The 23,516-nt window shown below is 38.1% G+C and overlaps 1 protein-coding gene across 2 annotated transcripts in view; it reads right to left on the reverse strand.

Moving 5' to 3' along the window:
* Positions 1-23,516, reverse strand: part of VPS50 (VPS50 subunit of EARP/GARPII complex) — a 90,204-nt gene that overhangs the window by 15,974 nt on the left and 50,714 nt on the right. The window contains exons 17-21 of one of the 2 annotated variants that reach the window (XM_068404644.1): positions 23,059-23,149; positions 20,898-21,074; positions 13,129-13,247; positions 11,520-11,626; positions 3,645-3,766 (exon numbers count right to left, since the gene is read on the reverse strand). In XM_068404644.1, the coding sequence (XP_068260745.1) occupies positions 3,645-3,766; positions 11,520-11,626; positions 13,129-13,247; positions 20,898-21,074; positions 23,059-23,149 (616 nt within the window). The remainder of the gene's footprint in view (positions 1-3,644; positions 3,767-11,519; positions 11,627-13,128; positions 13,248-20,897; positions 21,075-23,058; positions 23,150-23,516) is intronic. The other variant, XM_068404645.1, reaches the window with a different exon arrangement.

The raw sequence follows: 23,516 nt of genomic DNA on the forward strand, positions 1-23,516 counted from the left end.
GGCAATTTACTGAACAGTATTTAGAGCACTGTTGTACACTGTATTATTAGACTTCCTTTCAATGCACTAAATCAGGGAAGGAAGTGTTCAAGTTCATGTCATCCCATCCACTCCTTTTAAATGCACAAAGGTATAATTTAGGCCCCCATTTACTGCATCTAATGTTTCTGACTTAAGATGTCCATGTGCTGCAAACCTGCTATGTATCCAATGCAAATATACATCTGAGCTGAATTCCCACTGGAAGCACACTGCTAAATCTAGAACCTGATCTAGGATACATAAGGAAATGCTCGCGCCTTTGTTTTTCCACAGGTGAAGTAAGCTTTTTTACAGTATTTTTCTTCATATTTTTACTGTAGAAATATCAGTTCTGAACTGCCTTTGGTTTTGCATGTATATGGGTGAAAAAGAAAATAACTTTTTCCCCATTTAAGAAACACACCCTTAATTCTCTTTTTTTCCTCCTTACCATCATATAGTAGTTTTTCAAGACATGGCCATAAGGACTGCAAATTCAAGACTGGCTATTCTCCCTATTAAGGTAACAACAAACAGAAAAAATACCCTGCTTAAAGGAAAAAAAAAAAATATTAAAAAAACGGATTTTCATTTTTTTGCAAGTTTCAGCCATTAAATTTCATTTTAAGAAATTTGCACCTGCACCATCAAAACTACACATCATACAATCTGCCACGAATTCTTCTCTTTGTGCCTTTTGGTTGCTAACTTTCAATAGCTACCAGTAACTTTCACTTCCATTCTATAATGATATATTTCTTTCTAAAAAAATGGCAATTTCACATTTGAAACATATGTGAACGAAAAGGAAAGTAAAAACAAACTTAAATTTCCATAAAACATTATCTATCAAGAACTCCAGATTGATCAGGCAACCAGTTACAACCTGAAGTCAAAATTATGCACCCGTAGGTATGAGGGGGGGAAAAAACACAACAAAACAACAAACGCCCAAAAAGACTGTTGCTCAGTATTTTCCCACAAGGACAGAACCTCATGACTTCACACAGAACATGTGTCCTGGTTTGGACTAGGACAGACTTTGCAGTTAAGTTTCTTTTAAGTGACTGTACTTTTCAAAGTTGACTACACAGGCTTGTTGTTGTGGAAACCAGGGTCCCTGTTGGGTCTCTTTGTTCCACAAAGGAAGGGACCGTAAAAGTGTCGCGCCTGCGGGGAGGGGCAGACAGGACAGGTGACCCAAACCTGACCAACGGGGTGTTCCATCCCACCCACGTGATACTCAGTTTAAAGCTGAGGGACCACGAGGGTCACGCTCTCTTCCCCCATGGCCGGCATCCTGGGAGGACTCTGCCCACGCTCCTGCCTTCACTCCTGAACCCGGTTCCCGCTGCTGGTTCGGGACTGCCCAGCGCCTGCCCTGCAGCGTCAGCAGGGACGTGGTCGTCATCAGGGGGAGCTCAGTAGTGGTTTTGTATATAGCTCATTATTTATGACGCTTTTTCTTTTCATTGCTACTGTTTTTTAAAACTGTTTTAACTTTCCAACCCGCCAGTCTTTCTCCCTTTTCTCTTTTCCTTTTCCCCTCTGTGGAAGGAAAAGGTTAATAGAGAGCATCTGTCGTTCACGTAACAGCCTGCCCAGCCTTAAATGGCGACAACATGTCACTCATCAGTATAACTACTTTGCTTCATGGAAATTTTGCTATTTCTATATAAAAAATGGTAGATATTTAAATTCCACAAACCGATGACCTAGTAAGGCTAGTAAGCAGAGCATTAGACAATTTACAGAACAATGTTACTCATCACCAATTCTACATAACCTCTTACAGTTTTAAAAAAAAAAAATCATTTTCCATAAGAATGGCCATTGGTTTACAAATTATTATGTCTTGTCAAAAAAAATTAAAACTCACCTCAAATTTATTCTGCTAAGTAAGACTATTCTGTGGCATGTTGATGAATGTTTTACACTTTAGTGAGTAGATATTAAACATAGGCAATTCCTTTTAATTTCATGTTAGGTTGCTCCATAATTCGAGATAAGGAGGAAAGTCAGCCTAACTTGCATCCCACAAATTAAGAAAGTTTTGAAAGAGCAATTCTGGTTACAACAGTGTGCAACTTTTGGCAGTGAAGAAAGCCAAATACTGACTACACAGGATAATCATTCTAAAGAAGTCTGGAAAGAGCATCGTGATCGGACACAGAACTCCATATGTGTATTTTAAATCCTTGGTTTTCACTGAACTGGCAATGAACTCCGTACATCACTCTCCTTATGTGTGTACTAACTCACACATACAACATAAGCGCAATATTCACAAAGAATTTCAACAACTTAAGGAAGTTATATTACCAACATACTTTTAAGAAATCAACTTGATGCTATTTTGTAAATAAAAATAAAACAGGAACACTCTCAGTGGTCTAAATCACATACCATCACCCATCTCTACCTTCCAAAGGTTTACAAACACTATGGGGAATGAGAACATTTAAGCAGCATTACAAGAGGGTTTATAACATTCATAGACCCTTTGTAAGCATTATGTTTCCCATGGAAAATCATCTGTCAAAACAAAAATTAGGCACACTACAAAAACATCACAATTTTACCATCCATCTGCTATAATGTTTACCTGCCTAGCACTGTGCTGTTCTCTGATAGAAGTAGAGAGTGAGGAACTCAGTATGAGCTTTAAAAAACACAAAATGGGAGGTGAAAAAAAAATAAAAATAAATGCAACGCAATGTGAATACCAGAGCAGATGACTAAGCCAATGGAAACCAATTATCTTAACAAAAAACAAAAAACAAAAAACAAAAACCCACCCATCTTCTAAACACAAACAAATTGCAAATACATTTGTCCTGCCAAAGAGAACAGCTCAAAACCATTTAGAACCATATGTTGAGTCTGAAAATCCATTACAATTTGCCAACAGATGATGATGAATTTGGAATTTAGGGGCCAAGAGAGGAGAAAATTGTTTTTACACGCAGCTTTTCATAAATGCTTTAAGACAATTCTGTTGAAAGTTGATCTATGTTACATACAGACATTGCCAACAAGCATTTATTTCAACTACAAGATCACTCAGAAAAAAACCCTGTTTTCATTAATGCAATTAGATTGACAGAAGAATACTAGATCTGAAAAAGTGTATTTCAAACCTCTTAAACCAGAGTTATTAGTTAACCTTCATGGCCTCCTTCTCCTCTTCCTTTTCCTATTCTTATCTAAGTTAGAGAAATACATATAGGAAAACTGAATCAACTCGTACTCTCTAGGCTCCAAACCACCACCCTCCTTCTGCAGACTGCTCCTTTGCTCCCCACTTTCTGCCACTACTTTTAGGTATTTCATGTTGGTCTTCCTCCCTTTCAAAATACTGCTGGAAAAAGATTACAGAATCTATTAAAAATATAATAGGATTCATGTCCAAGTGATAATGATGCTCCCTGTGCTTATTCCCCTTATTGCTGATCTAATCAGCCTTTTCTTACTCCCGCATTCAAATCCATTCTGTTGCCACTATTTTTTCAGGGGATTACATATTAGGTAGTATTATAAGTAAAGAGATCTCCTCTGTATTCTCATTCTGTGTGTACATGTGTGTACAGTGATATTTGGAAATGAATAATGTTTCTACCTACCGTGTCATTTCGGCCAAAAAACATATAGACTGCATACAGATAGTAATCGAAGAGCTGGGACATGAAGTGGATCACATCAAATGCAATTGGTTTCAGAATATTCATCATCTGCATGTACTTCCCTTAAAAATTAAATACAGAAGATCAGTTTCCTCAGCAAGTGCTACAAAGACAGCACTGAGTTTGACAAACTGAAAACCAGCTTTACAAAGTTTATTATTTAGCCTTGAATATTGATTAAGAATAACTTAGCAATACTTTGGAGATTGGGATGTTTAAAAACAAAGCTAAATATGATGACTAAGACATCACAAATGCCTTAAGACTTCTCCAAATGTGGATGTTAATCCGTATCAAAATGTCTTGAACCATTCTTGGCCTTCTGGTACCAAATTCAAAATATACAACTTTCTGGATCCTCTACAAGTTTCAGCTTCATTTAGCAAAAAAATAATAATCCCCCTAAAGTAGTCTCTAGCAAATGATGTGTAGAACCACTGAAGATTTTATGCATTAGAGTGTGTTTATATATGCACATATGGATATTTTTCAAGCAATAGAAAAGCACAGTATAAAAATGATATGCCCAGGATTGGATTTCATCCAGCATCTCTAGGAATAATGTGTTTCACATCAGCAACACCGCATTTCTTGCTCTCCTTCCTTTTTATCCTTGCATAAGAAACCCAAATAGTTTTAAGATGTATGTTTGAAATGTTTCTAGAGGGACAGACTGACAGAAAAGGAGGATGCCAGGACCCTGGCACATCCAGGGAGAAGAATAATTCCTTCTCTTCTTTCCTGTTCTCTGTTGTTGCGCATTTGACTTGGGAAAATAAAAATTTAAAAAAACCTCAGGACCTTCATCTGTATGTTAGCTGAGTCAAACTGATCATAGGATTAGGAAAAGAAATTTTTCCCTGCACGTCTAATTCACAGGGCCTCTAGTTTTTAGTTATTTTGTTTTCCAGCATAGGGCATGGCTCTTTTCATAGCATCGTACAAGAAGCGTACTTAATGAAATTAAGTACTGCAGATACTTTACATTTCCTGCTGGCTAGCTCAAAAATGACATACTGCTTGCCCCATTAGCATCTTAAAAACATAAAGATATATAATAAGCTTTGGGTTATTATAGTAACAAGCAGCAATTTTTGAACCAAAATGTAAATGCAGTCCACCCAGCACGTAAAATACAGCAGATCATTTAACAAATTGTCATATTCCAGACATGTTTTAATCTGATAGGTTGGAAAAATGTACATGAGGGTGCTAAAATAATTTATTTTTCCTGTAGTCAGCAACAGTTTTTCAAGTTAATGCTGTGCCCAGCAAAGTAATTCACTACAGAAAATATTGTTTTATGGAGAGAAACAGAGTAACAAAGAAACAAAATTAGCTCTCCCTGTTAGTATCAGGGAGAGTTATTTGAATTTTTTAAGCAATTACTTGCATAGGTCAGTAAAGATAACATTAATTTGACAAATACCTTATACAGCTACATACATGGCAAGATGACACAGCAGTATGCTAAGAATCCAGCAATAACCTGACATTGCTACTTTCCAGGTTTCTAACTAGCTTAGACATCCTGCTTGACTACTGTGCGTCTGTGTCCCAGTTTGCTAACACATGTTAAGTATATATTTTGTTATTTTCGGAGGTTTGACACAGCTTGCAATACTTATATTTGGCAGTTTAGCCCGACTGTTAACTCTGTGCTTAATTATCAATGTTTTGATCTACAGCATCATGAACAAACTGAAAACCAGACTTAAAAAATTCTATTTGTCTTCCCAAAGGGAGAACCAAATGCAGCTAGTTCTAGCACAGTCCAATGTGGAAATTTTCAGATGTTTGGGAAAGGATGGTACCCTAACCAAAGCAGCTGTCACCTCCATATGTGCTATGTGAATATTTTGTATTGCCACAGGCTGATTTTTTTCCACTTACTCTGTGATAAACACATTTTTCAACTCGCCTGCAACCCATACACTATATAAGGGTGATGTGTCACATTCTGGACAGCTAGATTTCCAAATATCTGTGCAGTTGGCATGAATATTCAAGGTAATCTCTGAGGCAGTTTCTTATGCTTTTCCAAAGGGCTACACGCTGTACACTGCCCAAGTATTGTCCCTATAAAAATCTTCTGATGCCAAGAACATTTCTCTATTACTACATCACTCAGCGTCTTGACACAAGTGTTCCAAGAACATTTCCTCCTAGTTGCTCTAACAGGATGCCAACTTTTAACTGCTACACATTGTTACCTAGTTGCACTAAAGTTCCTATTTTAGGTGAAAAGGGGTGTATGAGAGCATTTCCAAACAGCCCACATCCATGCCGTGCTAGAAACTTCCAGAAATACTTGAAAACACCGCTTAGAGTTTCAACAAATCAAAGTAGCTTGACTTTCTAGAGACTCTCCATTAATAGCTAAAACTGCTGAACATTTGCCAGGTTTCTTTTGAAGTATTATTTCTAACACTTCTTTTGTCCTTAAAGGCAGTGAGGAGAGAGTACTCTCTATCAGACTAATCTATACAAAACTGATCACTAAAACCAAAAAGGTAAATAAATACACACCCTCCTGAATAATACATATTTGAGTTTTAGTATATCCATGAGGTCATTAGTAAAATAATTCCCTAGGGAGCCTCACAATTCCAAATATGCAGGTCCTACAACATACATTAGGAGCTAAAATGCCACTTTGAAGGAAAAAGTGAAAAGCCCACTGTAATTATATAATTTTGAAAGACTCTATGATTTGGGCTTTTTAAGTCTCATGAGGTTTTATGCTATGTAACCAATCACTTACTTCAGCTACAAGATTTCTGCTGTGAGATTTGTTATCACTGTTATTATTTTCTTAAAAGTCAATGGGTTTTAAACCAAGAAAAACCTAAGAGTTTCTACCCAAAAACCATTCACAACAAAAGCAAAAATGAGGCAAAAAAAAAAAGCATTTAAAAACTCCAACCTAAGAAACAGTTTAATGGGTATTTCTTAAGTCAGAATGATATTAATTAAAATAAGGAATCACCCAAGCAATATATAAAATTGCATAGTCATTAATTATTCTTGTTGACGTATAGAACCTAGGTCAAAATATTCCATACAGGTTTAACACAGGTTCATTCTTTCTTTAAATCTTAAGTCAATGTGCAATGGTGTCCTGGTTTGGCCTAAACCAGGCCGATTTTCCTTTCAGTGATTTTTGCTTTTAGCTAAGTCTCCTCTAAGTAACTGCACTTTCTGAAACTAACTGCATGTTTGCAGACAGTGTCTGCCTCCAAGACTGATAACGCCCGAAGTTTGTAGTTATCGCTGAGGCACCGGTAGGGATGTTGTGCAGAAAGGCTCTTGCTGTACTTATTCTTAGAGAAACCAAGGTCACTGCTGAATTCCTCACTGCTTACAAGTGAAGAGCCGAAGGGGGGTTGCAGCTGCAGTGGGGAGCAGACAGGGCAGGTGACCCAAAATTGACCAACGAGGGTATTCCATCCCATACACGTCATTCTCGGTATAAAGCGGGGGGATCACGAGGGTCTCGCCCCTTTCTGCTATGGCCGGTGTCCAAGGAGGACTCCGTCTGTTTTCCTGCTGCCCCCGATCCCGATCCGTGCATCCCTGAATCCAGCTCTCGACCGTCGCTAGGCCCAGCCTGGGCCTTCCCGGAGCCTGCCCTGCAGTGCCGGTGGTGACGTGGCTGACTTCAGGGGAGCTCAATCTTGGTTTTGTATATATATTTGTATATATTTGATTATTTCTATTATTATTATTATACTTTTTTTTTCATTATTATAGTTTATTAAAACTGTTTTAACTTTCCAGCCCGGAAGCCTCTCTCCCTTTTCCCTTTCCCTTTCCCTTTGGGGGGAGGGGGGGGGGGATAACAGAGGGCATCTGCCACAGGTTTAATAACTGGCCCAGCTTTAAACCGTGACAAATGGCTTGATAGGAAAAAATTAACCTTATAAATTAATGTCATGGTTACTTTATACTGGAAACAGAGAAATACTTACCTGGTTTATAAACGTGAGGAAAAAACAGATATTATTTATTAATCTAGCCTCTATACAAAACATACAGCACACCGAAATAGTTCAAAATGGGTTACAAGCACTGTTATACTCATTCAGTGAGTACCACTACTTGCATAACACCCCTTCCTAAAAAGTGAGGCAACGATTTCTGTTACTTGATTAGGCAATTTAAATCTGTATCTTCATCTCACTCCAGACTTCCCTTTTCAAACCTAGTTTCCTTTATGATTTGTTTTTAACTAAGCTCAGGAAGCTGATCTAGATCTGTCCAGAGCCATGCTGATGCAACATACATGAGGCAGGAATATCAGTGAAAAAATGCAGCAGGGACAAAAACTGCTTAAGTACTCACATTACTGCTACCAAAACAAACGTCTCTTAAAATAAAGCCTTATTTTCAAGGAACAGAACTTTAAAAGTTACATCGTTGGTCTTGCATCTGCAATTCACTTTGTCCAACTTCATCTAAAAACTAGATGCTTGGCTCACACTGGTTGCCTGCATCTCCTGTGCATAAGGCAAGCAGCTCCAGAAGAAAAGTGCTAAGATACCTATGCAATGGCATGGAGGCAAAGAATCACAGAATCAGAATCACAGAATCAACCAGGTTGGAAGAGACCTCTGGGATCATCGAGTCCAACCATTGCCCTGACACCACCATGTCAACTAGACCATGGCACTAAGTGCCATGTCCAGTCTTTTCTTAAACACAGCCAGAGGTGGTGATTCCACCACCTCCCTGGGCAGCCCATTCCAATGTCTAATAACCCTTTCTGAAAAGAAATTCTTCCTAATGTCCAACCTGAACCTCCCCTGGCAAAGCTTGAGGCTGTGTCCTCTTGTCCTCTCGCTAGTTGCCCAGGAGAAGAGGCCGACTCCCAGTTCACTACAACCTCCCTTCAGGTAGTTGCAGACTGCAATAAGGTCACCTCTGAGCCTCCTCTTCACCAGGCTAAACAACCCCAGCTCCCTCAGCTGTTCCTCGTAGGTCACACCCTCCAGACCCTTCACCAGCTTGGTCACCCTCCTCTGGACTCACTCCAACACCTCAACATCTCTCTTGAAGTGCGGGACCCAGAACTGGACACAGTACTCAAGGCGCGGCCTCACCAGTACCCAGTACAGAGGGACGATCACTCCCCTAGACCGGCTGGCTACGCTATTCTTAACAGAGGTCAGGATGCCATTGGCCTTCTTGGCCACCTGGGCACACTGCTGGCTCATGTTTAGCCGGCTGTCGATCAGCACCCCCAGGTCTCTTTCCGCCGCGCCGCTTTCTAACCACTCTTCCCCCAGCCTGGAGCGCTGCATGGGGTTGTTGTGGCCGAAGTGTAAGACCTGGCACTTGTTCTTGTTGAACCTCATGCCGTTGCTCTCGGCCCATCTATCTAACCTGTCCAGATCCCTCTGTAGGGCCTTCCTACCCTCCAGCAGATCGACACTCCCACCCACCTTGGTGGCATCTGCAAATTTGCTGAGGGTGCACTCAATCCTTATGTCTAGATCGTCTGTAAAGATATTGAACAGCACCGGCCCCAGAACTGAGCCCTGGGGAACACCGCTAGTGACCGGCCACCAGTTGGACTTTGCCCCATTCACCACCACTCTCTGGGCTCGGCCATCCAGCCACTTTTTAACCCATTGAAGAGTCCACCCATCCAAGCCCTGGGCAGCTAGTTTGTCTAGGAGGATGCTGTGGGAGACAGTGTCGAATGCCTTACCAAAGTCTAGGTAGACTACATCCACAGCCCTGCCCTCATCTACTAGGCGGGTCACTTTGTCATAGAAGGAGACCAAGTTGGTCAAGCAGGACCTGCCTTTCATGAATCCATGTTGGCTGGCCCCGATGCCCCGATTGTCCTGCATGGGCCGTGTAATGGCACTCAGGATGATCTGTTCCATCACCTTGCCTGGCACCGAGGTCAGGCTGACAGGCCTATAGTTCCCCGGATCATCCTTCCGGCCCTTCTTGTAGATGGGCGTTACATTTGCTAATTTCCAGTCAGCTGGAACTTCTCCAGTTAACCAGGACTGCTGGTAGATAATAGAGACTGGTTTGGCAAGTTCATTTGCCAGTTCCTTCATTACTCTGGGGTGAATCCCATCCGGGCCCATAGCCTTGTGGGTGTCCAACTGGCACAGCAGGTCACTAACCGTCTCCTCCTGGATTACGGGAGGTTCACACAGCCCCCCGTCCCTAACTTTAGGCTCTGGGGGCCGAGTCTCCCGAGGACAACCAGTCTTGACATTAAAGACCGAGGCAAAGAAGGCATTGAATACCTCCGCCTTTTCCTCATCCCCTGACACTACACTACCCTCCTCATTCAGCAAGTGGTGGAGACTCTCCTTGACCCTCCTTTTGCTGTTGATGTATTTGTAGAAGCTTTTTTTGTTGTCTTTGACCATAGCAGCCAAATCAAGCTCTAATTGAGCTTTGGCCCTTCTAATCTTCTCCCTACACGACCTGGCAACGTCCCTAAAGACCTCCCAAGTTACCCGACCCTTCTTCCAGAGCAAATAGGCTCTCCTTTTTTCCTTAAGTTCTAGTCTAAGTTCCCTGTTTAACCAGGCTGGTCTTTTTCCCCGACGGCTTGTCTTCCTACACACCAGGACAGCCTGCTCCTGAATATTTAGCAATTCCCTTTTGAAGCATGTCCAGCCTTCCTGGACTCCTTTGCCCTTCAGGACCGACTCCCAAGGGACTTGGTCCACCAACCTCTTAAACAGGCTAAAGTCTGCCCAGCAGAAATCTAAGGCAGAAGTTCTGCTCTTGCCCCTCCTTACTTCCCCCACTATCGAAAACACTAACATTTCATGGTCACTATTCCCAAGACGGCCACCGACCCTCACATCTCCCACTAGTCCTTCTCTGTTCACAAACAACAGGTCAAGCAGGGCCCCACCTCTAGTGGGCTCATCCAGGACAGCCAATAAACTCTATCATCTTCTGGAGTTACCTACAGTTCTCCATTGATAATGAAGGGATCCTAGACAACCATCTCAGTTATACTCCTTGAAATTAGTGTTAAGTACCATGCATTTTCCTTGCACTGACACAGTGCAAGACAAACTGGAGCCTTCCATGGCATTAGAAGAGACTGCTGTTAAAAGACAGGCACGCTCCACGGCATTCCTGTCTGCAGGGAGATAATCTAGGGAACTGGATCAAACCTGGATCTTCTACAACCTAGCGTCACACCCATCCAAATCTGCCTGGCAACAACGGGCTTATTTTCACGTTTTATAGGGTTGATTCAGGAGACAAGAAGGGAAGAAAAACTAATAGATAGTCTGGCTAAATGGTGGTATCTTATTTGTTTCTTGTTTCTGTAGCCATTAACTCTTAGTTAAAGAAACGTTATTATTCTGGGTGTGAGAATTTGAGTAACGAAAGGGCAAAAAAACCCCAATCTTTTAAGTTTTTACTTTTGTAACTACACTACTTTCAAATGAAGCATTTAATCCACCAAGACACATTAGCAACATAAAACATTAATCTCTTTCCTTTCTATCTCCACTGTTTTTATGCATTCAATATTTTAGACAAATAATCCACCATTATTAGTTAAAATCAATATATGCATGCAGATTAATTGTCAAAGTAAAAATAACTCACAAGATATACCCAAATTTGTCCATTTAATTAAAAATATTTAGGTTTAGTGATTTATTTCTATTTTATTTACATTTTAAAAGAGTGGAAATAGAGCCCAACTAGGTATATTTTTAAAAGCCTTAAAATTCATTTAACATATTTGCTATAATCCATAGGTTTGCATTAAAATAAAAAACACATATAAAAAACTACAACTGTTCTACGTACCAACAAGTCTTATTACATTCAGCGTAGTGTTTGTTAGGATAGGTGCGTTCACTTTATTAAGGTTATAATCTGATCTCTTTCTGCTCCTCAGAGTTTCTCGAGAAATGCTTTAAAGAAAACAAAACAAAATACACCAAATGTGACCACCTATTATATTCAAGAACACACAAATAAAATTTAGTAGAGAAGAAATCCTTCCTCCTCTTCCCCCCTTCTTTGACATGACAGTATGTCTTCCAGTGCAGCATTTTATTTATGCCAAAGCATAACTGGGTTAGGATTCTAACATTTAAAGAGAGAAGCCTGGCCTAATTTACATAAAATTGTACTAGAGAAAGGAGTTTCTGAGTTGTAGTCCAAGGCTTGAGTTCTGCAGGCCTCTGTCTGGCCTCAGCAATCATTTTAACCACTCTGACTCAAGTTCATAGTTTATGAAGCAAAGAAAATGAAAACAAAGCAAGTCACAACAAAACAGAGGCAGACTAGCAAGCTACGGCTGAAAACAACTACCTGGAAATGGAAACAATTTTGAGGAAGATGAAACTAAAAAGATATTAAATTTTTCACAACTTGTAGTCCTGCAAGAAGCAGGGAGTTGGCTTTGATGATCCTTATAGATCCCTTCCAACTCAAGATATTCTTTGATTCTATAAGAGAAACCTTCTGCCAGCTGCCATACATCAAAAGTATATTTTTCCGAAAATTCAGAATGCTTCAATTTCACAGCACAAAGCTATGGACAGTGACTGTGGTTTGTTCCAATTTGTTCAATATCTCCATCACTTCTTTGAAATGAAGTAGTATATGTGATGTATCTTACAAAATCATGCTAACAATATTTTACTGTAAAGAGTTATTTTGTAAAATAACATTCCTCTGATTTGATCCAAGTGAGGGTTTTCTAGTTCTCCTGCAATCCTCTACACACAAATAATGTTAGCCTGCTTCACAAAGTCTGAATGGACATCTAAGTACAGTGTTCTAGACAGAAATTTTTATTTCAGATCCTTTTAAAGGCTACAGAGTTGGCTTTTGTTTAGATGAATATATATACATATTTTTATATATAGTCATCAAAATATAATATGTATACTCACATATATATAGATATATGTGTGTGTATATATATTCTTAAAGAAAAAGAGAATTTAAAATTCCAAATTACTATCTTCAAGCTATGGAAGAATTCAATTTTTTTTTTAATCTGTAAAAGTTTACTTTTGTTCTGCAGAAGCAGAAGCCCAAGCCTCAAGCCATTTGTCTGCAAACTGTTTTTGACACTACGGAAACTATAAAAGAGCAGTTGTAGAAGAACCTTTAGTTAACATCTAACGCTTGCTAATCAGTTTTCCACTACCTGCTTCAGAGAGCCTTTATCAGCTTTCAAAATCTTGTTTTCCAAAGTTGCTTTCTGCAATAATGATGAACAGTCTTAACACTCCTCCCTCTTCCTGAGATCTAAATGCTGAGCCTTTCTAACTGTGCAGGTAGCATAAAGATTATTTGATTATTATTCCATTGTCGTATAGATTAAACAGAAAATGAACTAATTAGAGTACTGAGATGAAAAACATGCAAATGAGACCAAGGACGCACACAGTCTACTTACCTTTTCACAGGGGCATCTCCTGTCTGCTCATCCACATAATCTCTTTTCAACTCTTCAGGAACATCACTGTCGCTATCATACTCTTGATACGCACTTTTTTCTTGTTCATCCGATTCATACTGTTAAAAAAAAAAAAAAAAAAAAGAATAAATTGACTGCCATTATTTTCCTTGCAATATTGTCACTTATTTAACATAGCATTTTGGTCACTTCTTGGCTTTTACCTCTATCAGGATACAAATACCTTTGCTGGTTGAAAGGCTGCTGACAACGTTCATTAAAAATGCAGTAGGCAAATTAGTCAAAGCCATTTGTAAGTGCATTTCTAAACAAACGTCTATTCCCAGATGTTGATTAAGAGTAAATATTTGCATCATCCTATTTCTCCCAGGAACCAATAATGGTTTGTTGCTTTCTTGTTGCTGTATCAAGTACCCACGTATCTGAGCTTTTATTACTTGCTTTACAATCTGAAAAAACAGTAACGAAACCTCAAAATGTACCCATATGGTGGCAATAAATCAAAAAAACCTGGCACCACATAATCCTTAATTATTAATGCAAGAAGGACTAAACTATTGTTTCACAAAAATGCTTATGTATATTGTACACATTTATTTAAAAAAAAAAAAATAATCAAAAAAGCGACTTGCAGGTGTTTGTAAGATTGATTTTAGTGCACTCCAAAAGACATTTCTACTAGAGAGTCTTTCAACCACTTAACCTGTTAGAGACCAATGTGATTTTTGACTAAGCACAAACATTTCAAGAAAACAGTAAGCAGTCAAATGTAACGACAAAAATTTAAGTATTCCTCATGGCTACTATTACCATGTGATATTTTTTCTCGCTAATTTTTCTGCACTTATTTTCTTCAACTGTATGCTCTTCTGTCTACATCAACAGCAAGAAGAGTAACTTTGTATATATCTGTATGTCCTATACATATAAACTTTGCATGGTACATGGAACAAACAAAAACTGTAGAGCAAGCAAGGAACAGGATTCTACAACCCAAACTGATATACCTCTCCTCATACACGAAAATAAAAACTACAACAAAATCCCAAAACACAGCACACTATATTATTCTAAGAAACACCCTAATGATATAACTCAATTGTATCAGTGGAATAAATCAGTAGAGCTAGGTTAAAAGTATTTTCTTTTTTTTTTTCTCCCTTGCTTTCTCAGAAAACTTCATTAGGTGTTTGGGGCATGCTTGGATTTATTTGTGTGTGCTGGTTCTTGGCTTTGTTTTGAAACATACAGCATCCTTTAACTAGTTAAAGGCACGAAATCCTGATATTTTAAATATTTATCTAATTATTAGTGAAACAATTCCTCTTTGATGGAAGAAAGCCTCATGCACCATTTGCTTCATTTATCACAAATGCCACAAATAATTCCAGAATAATCCCATGAAAAATGTGTATGCGTAGATAAATTAACCATGTATACCTGCCTTGAGACGTGCCTTCTTATACTGAGGAACAACATTTGATGTTAATTGCATCTTTTGAAAAATAAGAAGCTTAAGTAGTTACAGACAACTAATGCCTCCAAACACTCAGCTGCATTTTTAATTTTTTGAAACTGTTTCTGTTCAATTGTTGAATTGCATTTCAAAGATCGCAAGAGAATTATTTTCAATTCAAGGATGGGAAGTTTGAGCTTAACAAGTAATGTCTGGAAAAAATGAGCAACACAGGCTACAGCATATATGATACAATATAGGATTTCCATGGTAGACGTATTGCTATTGCTAGAGTATGAGTTATGTGGAAAAATACTATTCACAAACACAGATAATAAATGCTTTTTATAATTATGAAGCCACACATACACACTAAAAGTGTACAATTGGGATTTTTAATTTTTTTTAAAAACAGCTCAAATTTGCAATCTTTTTTCACTCCAATTAAAAGCAGTACTTAATGCCGATTTCTTTTTCAAGTGTTCTAGGTTACTCTGTAGTATAGGTGCCTTAGACACTTCATAAATAATGGAATAAATTTTTTCACAAGGTGAATTTGTTAACCCAGAAAAGATTAAAGGAAAACAAATACTTGATGCTCTGTGATATAACCCTTTTTCCTGAATACCTACACAACTATCACAGCATTAAGCATATCCATCAGACTGCAGAATGCGCTTGCACTTGAAGAGAGACTACAGTACTTTTCTTTTTAACTTTTCCTTAACGTGTACACTGCTCTGAAGCCATTTTATCCAAGGAGTCAATAATGACACATATGACAAAGACAGTCTGGTTCCAGGATCCTTCAGAAATGGCAGGGTTTTAAAGGATATGACTGCTATCCAGAGGGGAAACCCAAGAAAGAGACACTAAGGTAATGCCAGTCTCTCAATCATTCAAAATGCACTAAGAAATACATTTCTTCAGTCATGCATGGCAACTCCTGGCCCCAGCCCCAAGATATGGAAGTTTTTAAAGCCTAGCACAATGAAAGCAGTATATTATAAAAGCAGGAAGCCCCCAGTACAGACAAATTCAAAGCAAAACCAGCTCAGATACAGAAAAAAGAATGTTGTATGAGACACAGACTAAAAAGAAATGTTCTGATCATTAGTATTCACTGGCAAAATTTCTGCCTCATGAACATTTCAGACAAAGAAAAGCTATAATGAAAACAGCTCAGTTTATTTCAAAAATGAGCTGAGTTCAGGCTTGATTAAGGACAAAGACAGTCATAATTTAACTAACTTGGCTGGAACATCAGCATGGAGAATTACCACCACTTATTATGCATTAATATATAACAAATGACATGTCAATTCAATTAAAATACAGTGATAGTAAAATGATAAATTGAGTACAAATTGTTAACTACAATTCATATTGATATATGAATCTGACAATTGACATAGCTGTCTTAACATCATAGATTAGGAGAATTTTGAGAAAAAATTTTCTACATGGAAAAATACTTTATTAAGTCTCCTCAACCTAATGCTATTATGGAGCTGGAGAAGTTTTTCAATGAGACAAAAATATCTGCATTTTAAAGTATGCAGTGAGTAACTCACAACTATTAAATAGTGACCTCAGCCTGAAGAGACTTTATAAATCCATTTTGAATATGCACAGTGTGCAGTAAAATTTTAAAGTGCTAAAAGGAATTCAGGTATCTTGTAGAAATAACCTGTTCACAAGTGTTTAGGCAATGAGCCCAAACAAACCCATAGGACAGTGGTAAGATTCATCAAAGTTGATGAGTGTTACAAAACTGTAGGTTAACTGTATCACAACAAAGATATTTTAGGGACCTAAAGAAAAGGGACATAAAGCATGTCACTGAAGCTCAAGATACAGAGCTGAGGTGACTGGATCGAGAGGGCCATTTTCAGCTGTCCAGAACTGCATCAACTAAGCAGTTAAAAAGACTAAAATTCTCAAAAGAAATCCTGACAGTTCTTACCATCCTACAGATCATTTGACAAGTAAATCAGTTCTTATGTCCTTGTCATGCCATTTCTTGAAGTATCTGGAAACATGTCTGCATTCTCTGGAACCAAAATTTTTGACCTCCATCTGAAATAATTTCAATTTTAAGTGCTAAAACATGCCTCCACCTTAACTGGTCAGTCACAAAACTGAAACACAAAACATTTATAGAAAGTTTATCCTACATTACCTAAGCAAGTTATTTCTGTTTCTAGGTAAAGGATAACCAAATAGGTGTAACTCTTTTTTCTTTTAAATAAGAGTTCTTTCTATGTGTCCGCACTTTATAACAGCCGGTAATAGAGAGAGGAGATGAAAAATGTGAAAAGGTAGGATGGTCACCTGGAGAGTATACTCACTTGGGTCACAAGAAACCTTGGTTCTGATACCAGCCAGGTTAGATGTCCTGTACAACTACTGACAAGTTAATTAACCTCTCCTGTGCCTCAATTCTCTGTGTAAATGTGCATAATAATTCCCTGGCTCACAAAGATTTTGGAAAGGATTTTATCCTTCCATTGACTGAGTTAACAGCCAACTACACTGAGGAAAACCAAGTAAGTGCCTTCTTAGCATTGTCAAACACCCTCATCTGCACTCTCAGTACGATTCTTCAGATTTACTTAACATCTGTCAATATTAAAAGCAGTTAGTTCCCATTTTCCAATGCATTAAACTCAAGTTATCATATGGAATAAACCTGTTTATATACAGTGTTGCTAGAAACATGTCAAACAAAGGAAATATTCACAACAACTGATTTCCACAAGGAGGAAAGAAAAATCAAAAGCCTCATCCTCCATAAGCAATTTTAAATTACATTGAGCAAACTGAAGAGTAACTTTACATTTTAGTTAAAAAAAAACAAAGTAAGTTCTATACACTATTCATAAATTCTCCAAATACCACTACATTTAAGGTTAAAACCCCCCTATTTTATAATATAAATGACTGTAAATCTAACCTATATTTCTCAAGAAAAATGCATAATAAATCATATCATTGGTATTTCACTTTTTCCACACAGAACATTCTGTCCCTCTGATGTCAAAGGAAAGCCAAAGTTCATTATAGTTTTTCACCAGGCACAAAATCAGATTTTATCAATTTAAAATATATTAAGGTTTCACTAATAAAGACGACTAAATTGGCACACAGCTTTGAAAAACAGGACAGTGCAGCCAGCCTTGAAGGTCCCTGACAATGTGCAAGCCTACCAAATCGGACACTGTTCAAAATTAAAGACAGGGAAACCACAACGTGGACTTCGCTACACGTGTAACACATCAGCCTACTGTCAATTCCTGGGATCAGGACTCCCTCTAGCCTGTTTCACCAAGACCACAGCCTGCCATAGCTGAACCGCCGAGGTAGCCACTCTCAGTCCCACCAGAGAAGGCATCCTGCGTCCTGACAGTGATTTACTAGAACTCCATCTCCGCCACTGTGCTTGCAGCAATAGCAGCACCTACATGCAAAGCATGAAGCAATTCTTTACTAACAAACTAATGCTAAATGTCTTAAGTAGCTTCAGAGCCGGCTGGGACCAAGCCTCACATGCCTTCAAAAAATAGACAGCAGTGAACAATCAGTATGAAAACGGTAACCTTTACATACAGATACTTTTTCCAATGGCTAGAGACAAATTCAGAATAAAAAGACATTTTTACCCAGGATGATTAGATGGTTGATTTCATCTTATTAGGCAAAGATAACAGATAACTTCCTGGATAACAGTACTGCTCCGTTACAACAAAGAACCTGGTTCTGGGGTGGGGGTGGCTTCTTCGCTGCCTTCTCACAAGAATTCTGGAACAAATAGTGGAAAACCATCCCACACATTTACATTTTGTAATTCATGCAGGTTACAAAGTGTCCCAGTAAGACACGCAGGACCAATTACCTCTCATGAGCCCTCAGTGTCTGTGCTAACCGCTAACAGAAGTGGGATGCTGTAAGAGAAACACCACTGGTCTCACATAATATGACAATTCCTGTGTAACTACCACCGCATGCAGAGCTTGTATTTGAAATACTATATTTGTACAGAAAGCTAAAGCTTTTTTTTTGCCTTTAAGTTCTATTACTTCTCCGAATAGGTTCATCATTGGTGAAAAGGGGAAAAAAAATAATATACAACTGAAGACAGAAGAGGGTATTACTAATAGTCTCCTTGGCAGCAGTATGACGATTCAGTCTGGCAAAAGCCAACAAAACAGTATCTCCAACATGTTCATCAGCATTTGCTACCTAATTTTTTCATCAAATGATTTCATGATTATAGAAGCAAAAGCTTAGTGCAGAGGAAGTCTATGTCATTTAAATCTTACTTGAGCTAGGAGAAACAGGTTTTGAGGGGTAAAATGTTAAAACTGGAAAGAATGAAGCAGCTCTGTTCCAACTTGTGTGCAAAGTTTTCATATCTCATACAAGTGTGCAGATAAAAAGAAAAATTCCTCAACATATACACAGTCAAGAGATGAAGACAATTCTAGCCTTCTACAAGCGTAAGTATTCTGCTTACAAGTCCCTGCACAAAACTATGTGGACACTATGCACTCATTTGCTAGCAGCGACCTGCAAGGAATCAGAGGAGACTGAAATCCCATCTCAATAATATTCTTTTTTGTTCTTGAGTTGTTATCCAGTCTCAGTAGCTCCAGTTAATATCATCTTTGGAAAATAATTTCACACCTTCCTAATTATTCTACATGCAAATGGTGGCAAAAAATAACCTGCAATATTTGAGATCTATTTCCGCACTCACGGTGCAGGTCACAATGGCTCTATACATTTGTCACAGGGTCAAACCTTCAGAAGAAAGCTGTCTTGGGGAAAAAAAAAACAAACACACAAAAAACCCAAAGTTAAGTTAATTTTGTAGTTCTTTTTCTTCAGAAAAATATTTTTAAAAAAATATTTTAAAAAGCAAAATTACTCACAAATATATATAAAAGTCTGAAATGAACTCTTCAGTAGAGGGAGCTTTCATTTTGAAAGCCTCAAAAGTACGATTGGTATAATCATTAATCCTTATTTCACTAAGGATCATTTCAGCAAATATTTACTAAATAGCTGCCCCAATTCCCCAAAAGGTTTGTTTCAGAGTGGGCTTCTACAAAGTACCATGGAATTCTGCAGTTTTCAGCATGCCCTGCACTGCATTCATCTTTGCTTAACATAGTCATTTGGAATCTACGTATAAGTCTAACAGTGATAACCAACTCTTCTCAGTTTCCTGATATGAAAAGGCAGGGCATATGTTCCTCTGTATTACTTGACAGGTGAAGAACTATCACCAGGAAATTGGCTCTCCAGCAGCTTCCTTTAACCACAATGCAACAATATTTTATTCCAATTAACTGTATTTTCTCTTCAAGTGACACAGTAGGAAAGAGACTGCAGCATCGCCCACAGAAGGAAAGAGACTGCAGCATCACACTCAGGTGTGGAAGGTACAGATCAAGCTGCTTTGCAACTGAAGTTCCACAGGGAAAGCAAGAAAGATGAAGCTGAAAACCAGAAAGCCATTAGTGTGACGGCTGGATTAATCAACCTTAAACAAAAAAACTAAACCCAACCTTATCACAAAAAAAAAAAAAAAGCCCAGAAAAACATTATTCATCGAAGGGATAAACAAGAGCAAAAGCTTTAACAAAAATATGCTAATGTAGCATTTAAGAGAATGATACAAAGTTTTACATTACAACATATTTGACTGCTGTTAGATTTTGACAGAATTATTAAAAAAAAAAACCCTGAAAGTTATTGTTCAGTTTTATAGTAGATCCCAACATAAAGCAGTGTCCTGAGCATTTAAATTACAATTAAAAACTGCCTAGTAAACATCAGATAATCCATGGCAAATCATGTAGGTGTGAACAAATACAACAGAAGGAGCAACCCACAATGATTCTTTCCTAAGAAGCCAGAAAGCCAGTCCTAAAATGACAAAATTACTTCCACAAAGAAAGCTAACTTAAACCCCTAGAAAAATACTAATTTAGGTGGAACATGTCTTGCTAGCCTTCAGGAACACTTGACTTCAGTGGAAAAAAAATATTGATTCATTGCAAAACAAACTGAACTTTAAACAGGACGCCTGGCTTTCTGGCACTGTTAGAAGCAAAGCAACCTACCTCATTAACGGAGTAAAGTGGCTTGAGATTTTACACAGTACTGAAGTTAACTGATCCTTGTACTAAGACGTTTTGCCATCACTGATACACAAAACAAATCATCATTTACTGAGAGCAAGATTTGCTTTTCTCTTTTTTTTTTTTCCTGAAACACTCCATACCCCATTGGAAGCTAACACGTCTTCTGTCTCATCATCTTTGCTGTCCGCCTGGATTTCAAATGGGTTTCCTCCGTTACAGTACTGCTCAAATAATGTTACTGTTGTTGAAATTGCTGAAGCAGGCTGCTTACTAGGTGACACAGATGGGGAACGTGACTGCTCCATGAACTTAAATTCCTATTAATAGAAATAAAGTAAAATTTTAATCATCAACAAGACAGTTTCAGTGTTATTATTACTTCAGTTCCATAAAAACAGAGCATAACAACAAACTTGTGGACAACTAACCTGATATGAAAACTTTTAGCCAAAGCTTGCCGCTTATTTAAATATGCTTTTCACGCTGTCTCAAGTTAACCTTGAAATTGGCAATCTTATACTGCTCGTCTTTCTAATTTTACCAGTTTTTGGCCATGACATGCAATATATCTCCTGCATTCTGAAGCTATTCACTGTCTAACACTAGGTGAAAACTAAGTGGGTTTTTTATTTCACAGAAATAAAATAAATGTCTCCTATGAAGACAGGCTGAGAGAGTTGGGGTTATTCAGCCTGGAGAAGAGAAGGCTCTGGGGAGACCTTCTAGCAGCCTTCCAGGACCTGAAGGGGGCCTACAGGAAAGCGGGAGAGGGACTTTTTACAACGGCATGTAGTGACAGGACGAGGGGGAATGGTTTTAAACTGAAAGAGGGGAGATATAGATTAGATATTAGGAAGAAATTCTTTACTGTGAGGGTGGTGAGACACTGGAACAGGCTGCCCAGAGAAGCTGTGGATGCCCCCTCCCTGGCAGTGTTCAAGGCCAGGTTGGATGGGGCTTTGAGCAACCTGGTCTAGTGGAAAGGTGTCCCTGTCCGTGGCAGGGGTGTTGGAAGTAGATGATCTTTAAGGTCCCTTCCAACCCAAACCATTCTATGATTCTATGAAATTAGGAGATAAACCAAGACCTAAATTTTATGAAAAAAATGTAGTTTTCTCTACACAAGTTACCTAGTAATTCACTAAAGTTGAAATTTTTTTCTTAATATTTTATTTTTAAAAAGTTCTTTTCAAAATTTATTACTTTTCAAACCCATTGCACATGAAGTTTCTGATGACTGGGTGAGTACACAGACTTTTGCAAATATATGGACTAAGTAGGGCACATAAGGTATGATTTTAGACATTTTTTTCTAAAAACCTTGACTTATGTCAATTGACATATCATTTTTATCTATTAAACTCTAGCTATTGATCTTTGTAAACGGAAAAATGCACATTATCATTTATCTAGAGGTTTAAAGATCAAAATATATGCAGCTAAAAGGACTGCAATGTTAGATTTCTGTTTGTTACTTTCTGCCATTTTCTGCTGTTCCAGTCCCTTGAGCAGTATGTATGGATTTATAACCCCATTTCTCTATTAAAAATATTACTACTTCTGCTACTGGATGCTACTGAGGGTCCTCCTTCCTTTTTCCGTCTATGTTATTACTGCCCCAGTAACAGCTTCCTCACTTCTACAGTTAACTCTACAGAAGCTGCAATATTATCTTTTGCTTGAGATTGCTGAGCTATACCCATTTTTGCACTTTAGTGATGGCTTTAATCATAGGCACCCATGTTTCATTTGGCCAAACAGGTGAAATTCACCCACCCCATGCTAAACTTCACAAAAATCACTTTCGGACAGCAGGTGAGCACACCAATTACTTGCTTTCAGCTGGACTTCAGCACAGAAGAATTAACCTTTTTTTTTTTTCCCCCAAATGAGCCAGTATGACCTATGTTTCCAGAAACAAACACCAAAACTGGTACAAGCTAGTGAGCGCTCATGTGACTACTTTTAGGCACTCATCTTTTAGCATCTTGCTCTCAGATAAATAATTTAGAAATGGTAAACTGACATATTAACAGCATATTAAAACATGAAACATAAACCTAACATTATCCTTACAACTCCAGCATCTTCTGTAAACCTCTACCTGCCTGAAACAGGAAGACTACTGTTTTAAGAGCATTTGAATCTCAAGTTTCCAATATCATGAAGTGGAATTTAGGGAGTTTTAGCAACCATTAAAAACATTTGCACAGTAGTTCATGGATCTTACTACTTCTCAGAACTCCTAGACTCTTAGTTATTAAAGTAGTAATACATTTGTATGTTATTCATAGAACTTACATGAAGCTGCAGAATACTAAAGCTTGATTTAACAGGACAAAGTTCCCAGGTCTCGTTCTCCAAAAACATTCTTAATTCTTCAAGACGGGTTCTGAAATACAACAAATGAATACTCTTAATTGGCAGTAAGAGTAAATCAGGAAGTAGACAATTATTTAACTTATGCAGTGAAAAACACTTTCAAAAACTGTATAAAAAGCCACACCTGAAAACACATACTTAACTCATTCTTTCAAGTGACAGACTACCTAAAAGCTGTGTCTGCTAACACAGTCTATGTTTTATGATACCTCTGGAAAAATTCTCAAAGAATGTCAGTCTCCAAAATCTGGAAACAGATTTTTTTGTCAAAACCATTAGAAAGTATAGAGGAACATCTATGATTATGCAGTAATACTGGACCTTTTCTTGTCTATGTAAACTGTAGAAAGCAATAATATATACACTCTATTAGCAGT

This window comes from Nyctibius grandis, chromosome 7, assembly GCF_013368605.1.
Source record: "Nyctibius grandis isolate bNycGra1 chromosome 7, bNycGra1.pri, whole genome shotgun sequence".
NCBI lineage: Eukaryota > Metazoa > Chordata > Aves > Nyctibiiformes > Nyctibiidae > Nyctibius > Nyctibius grandis.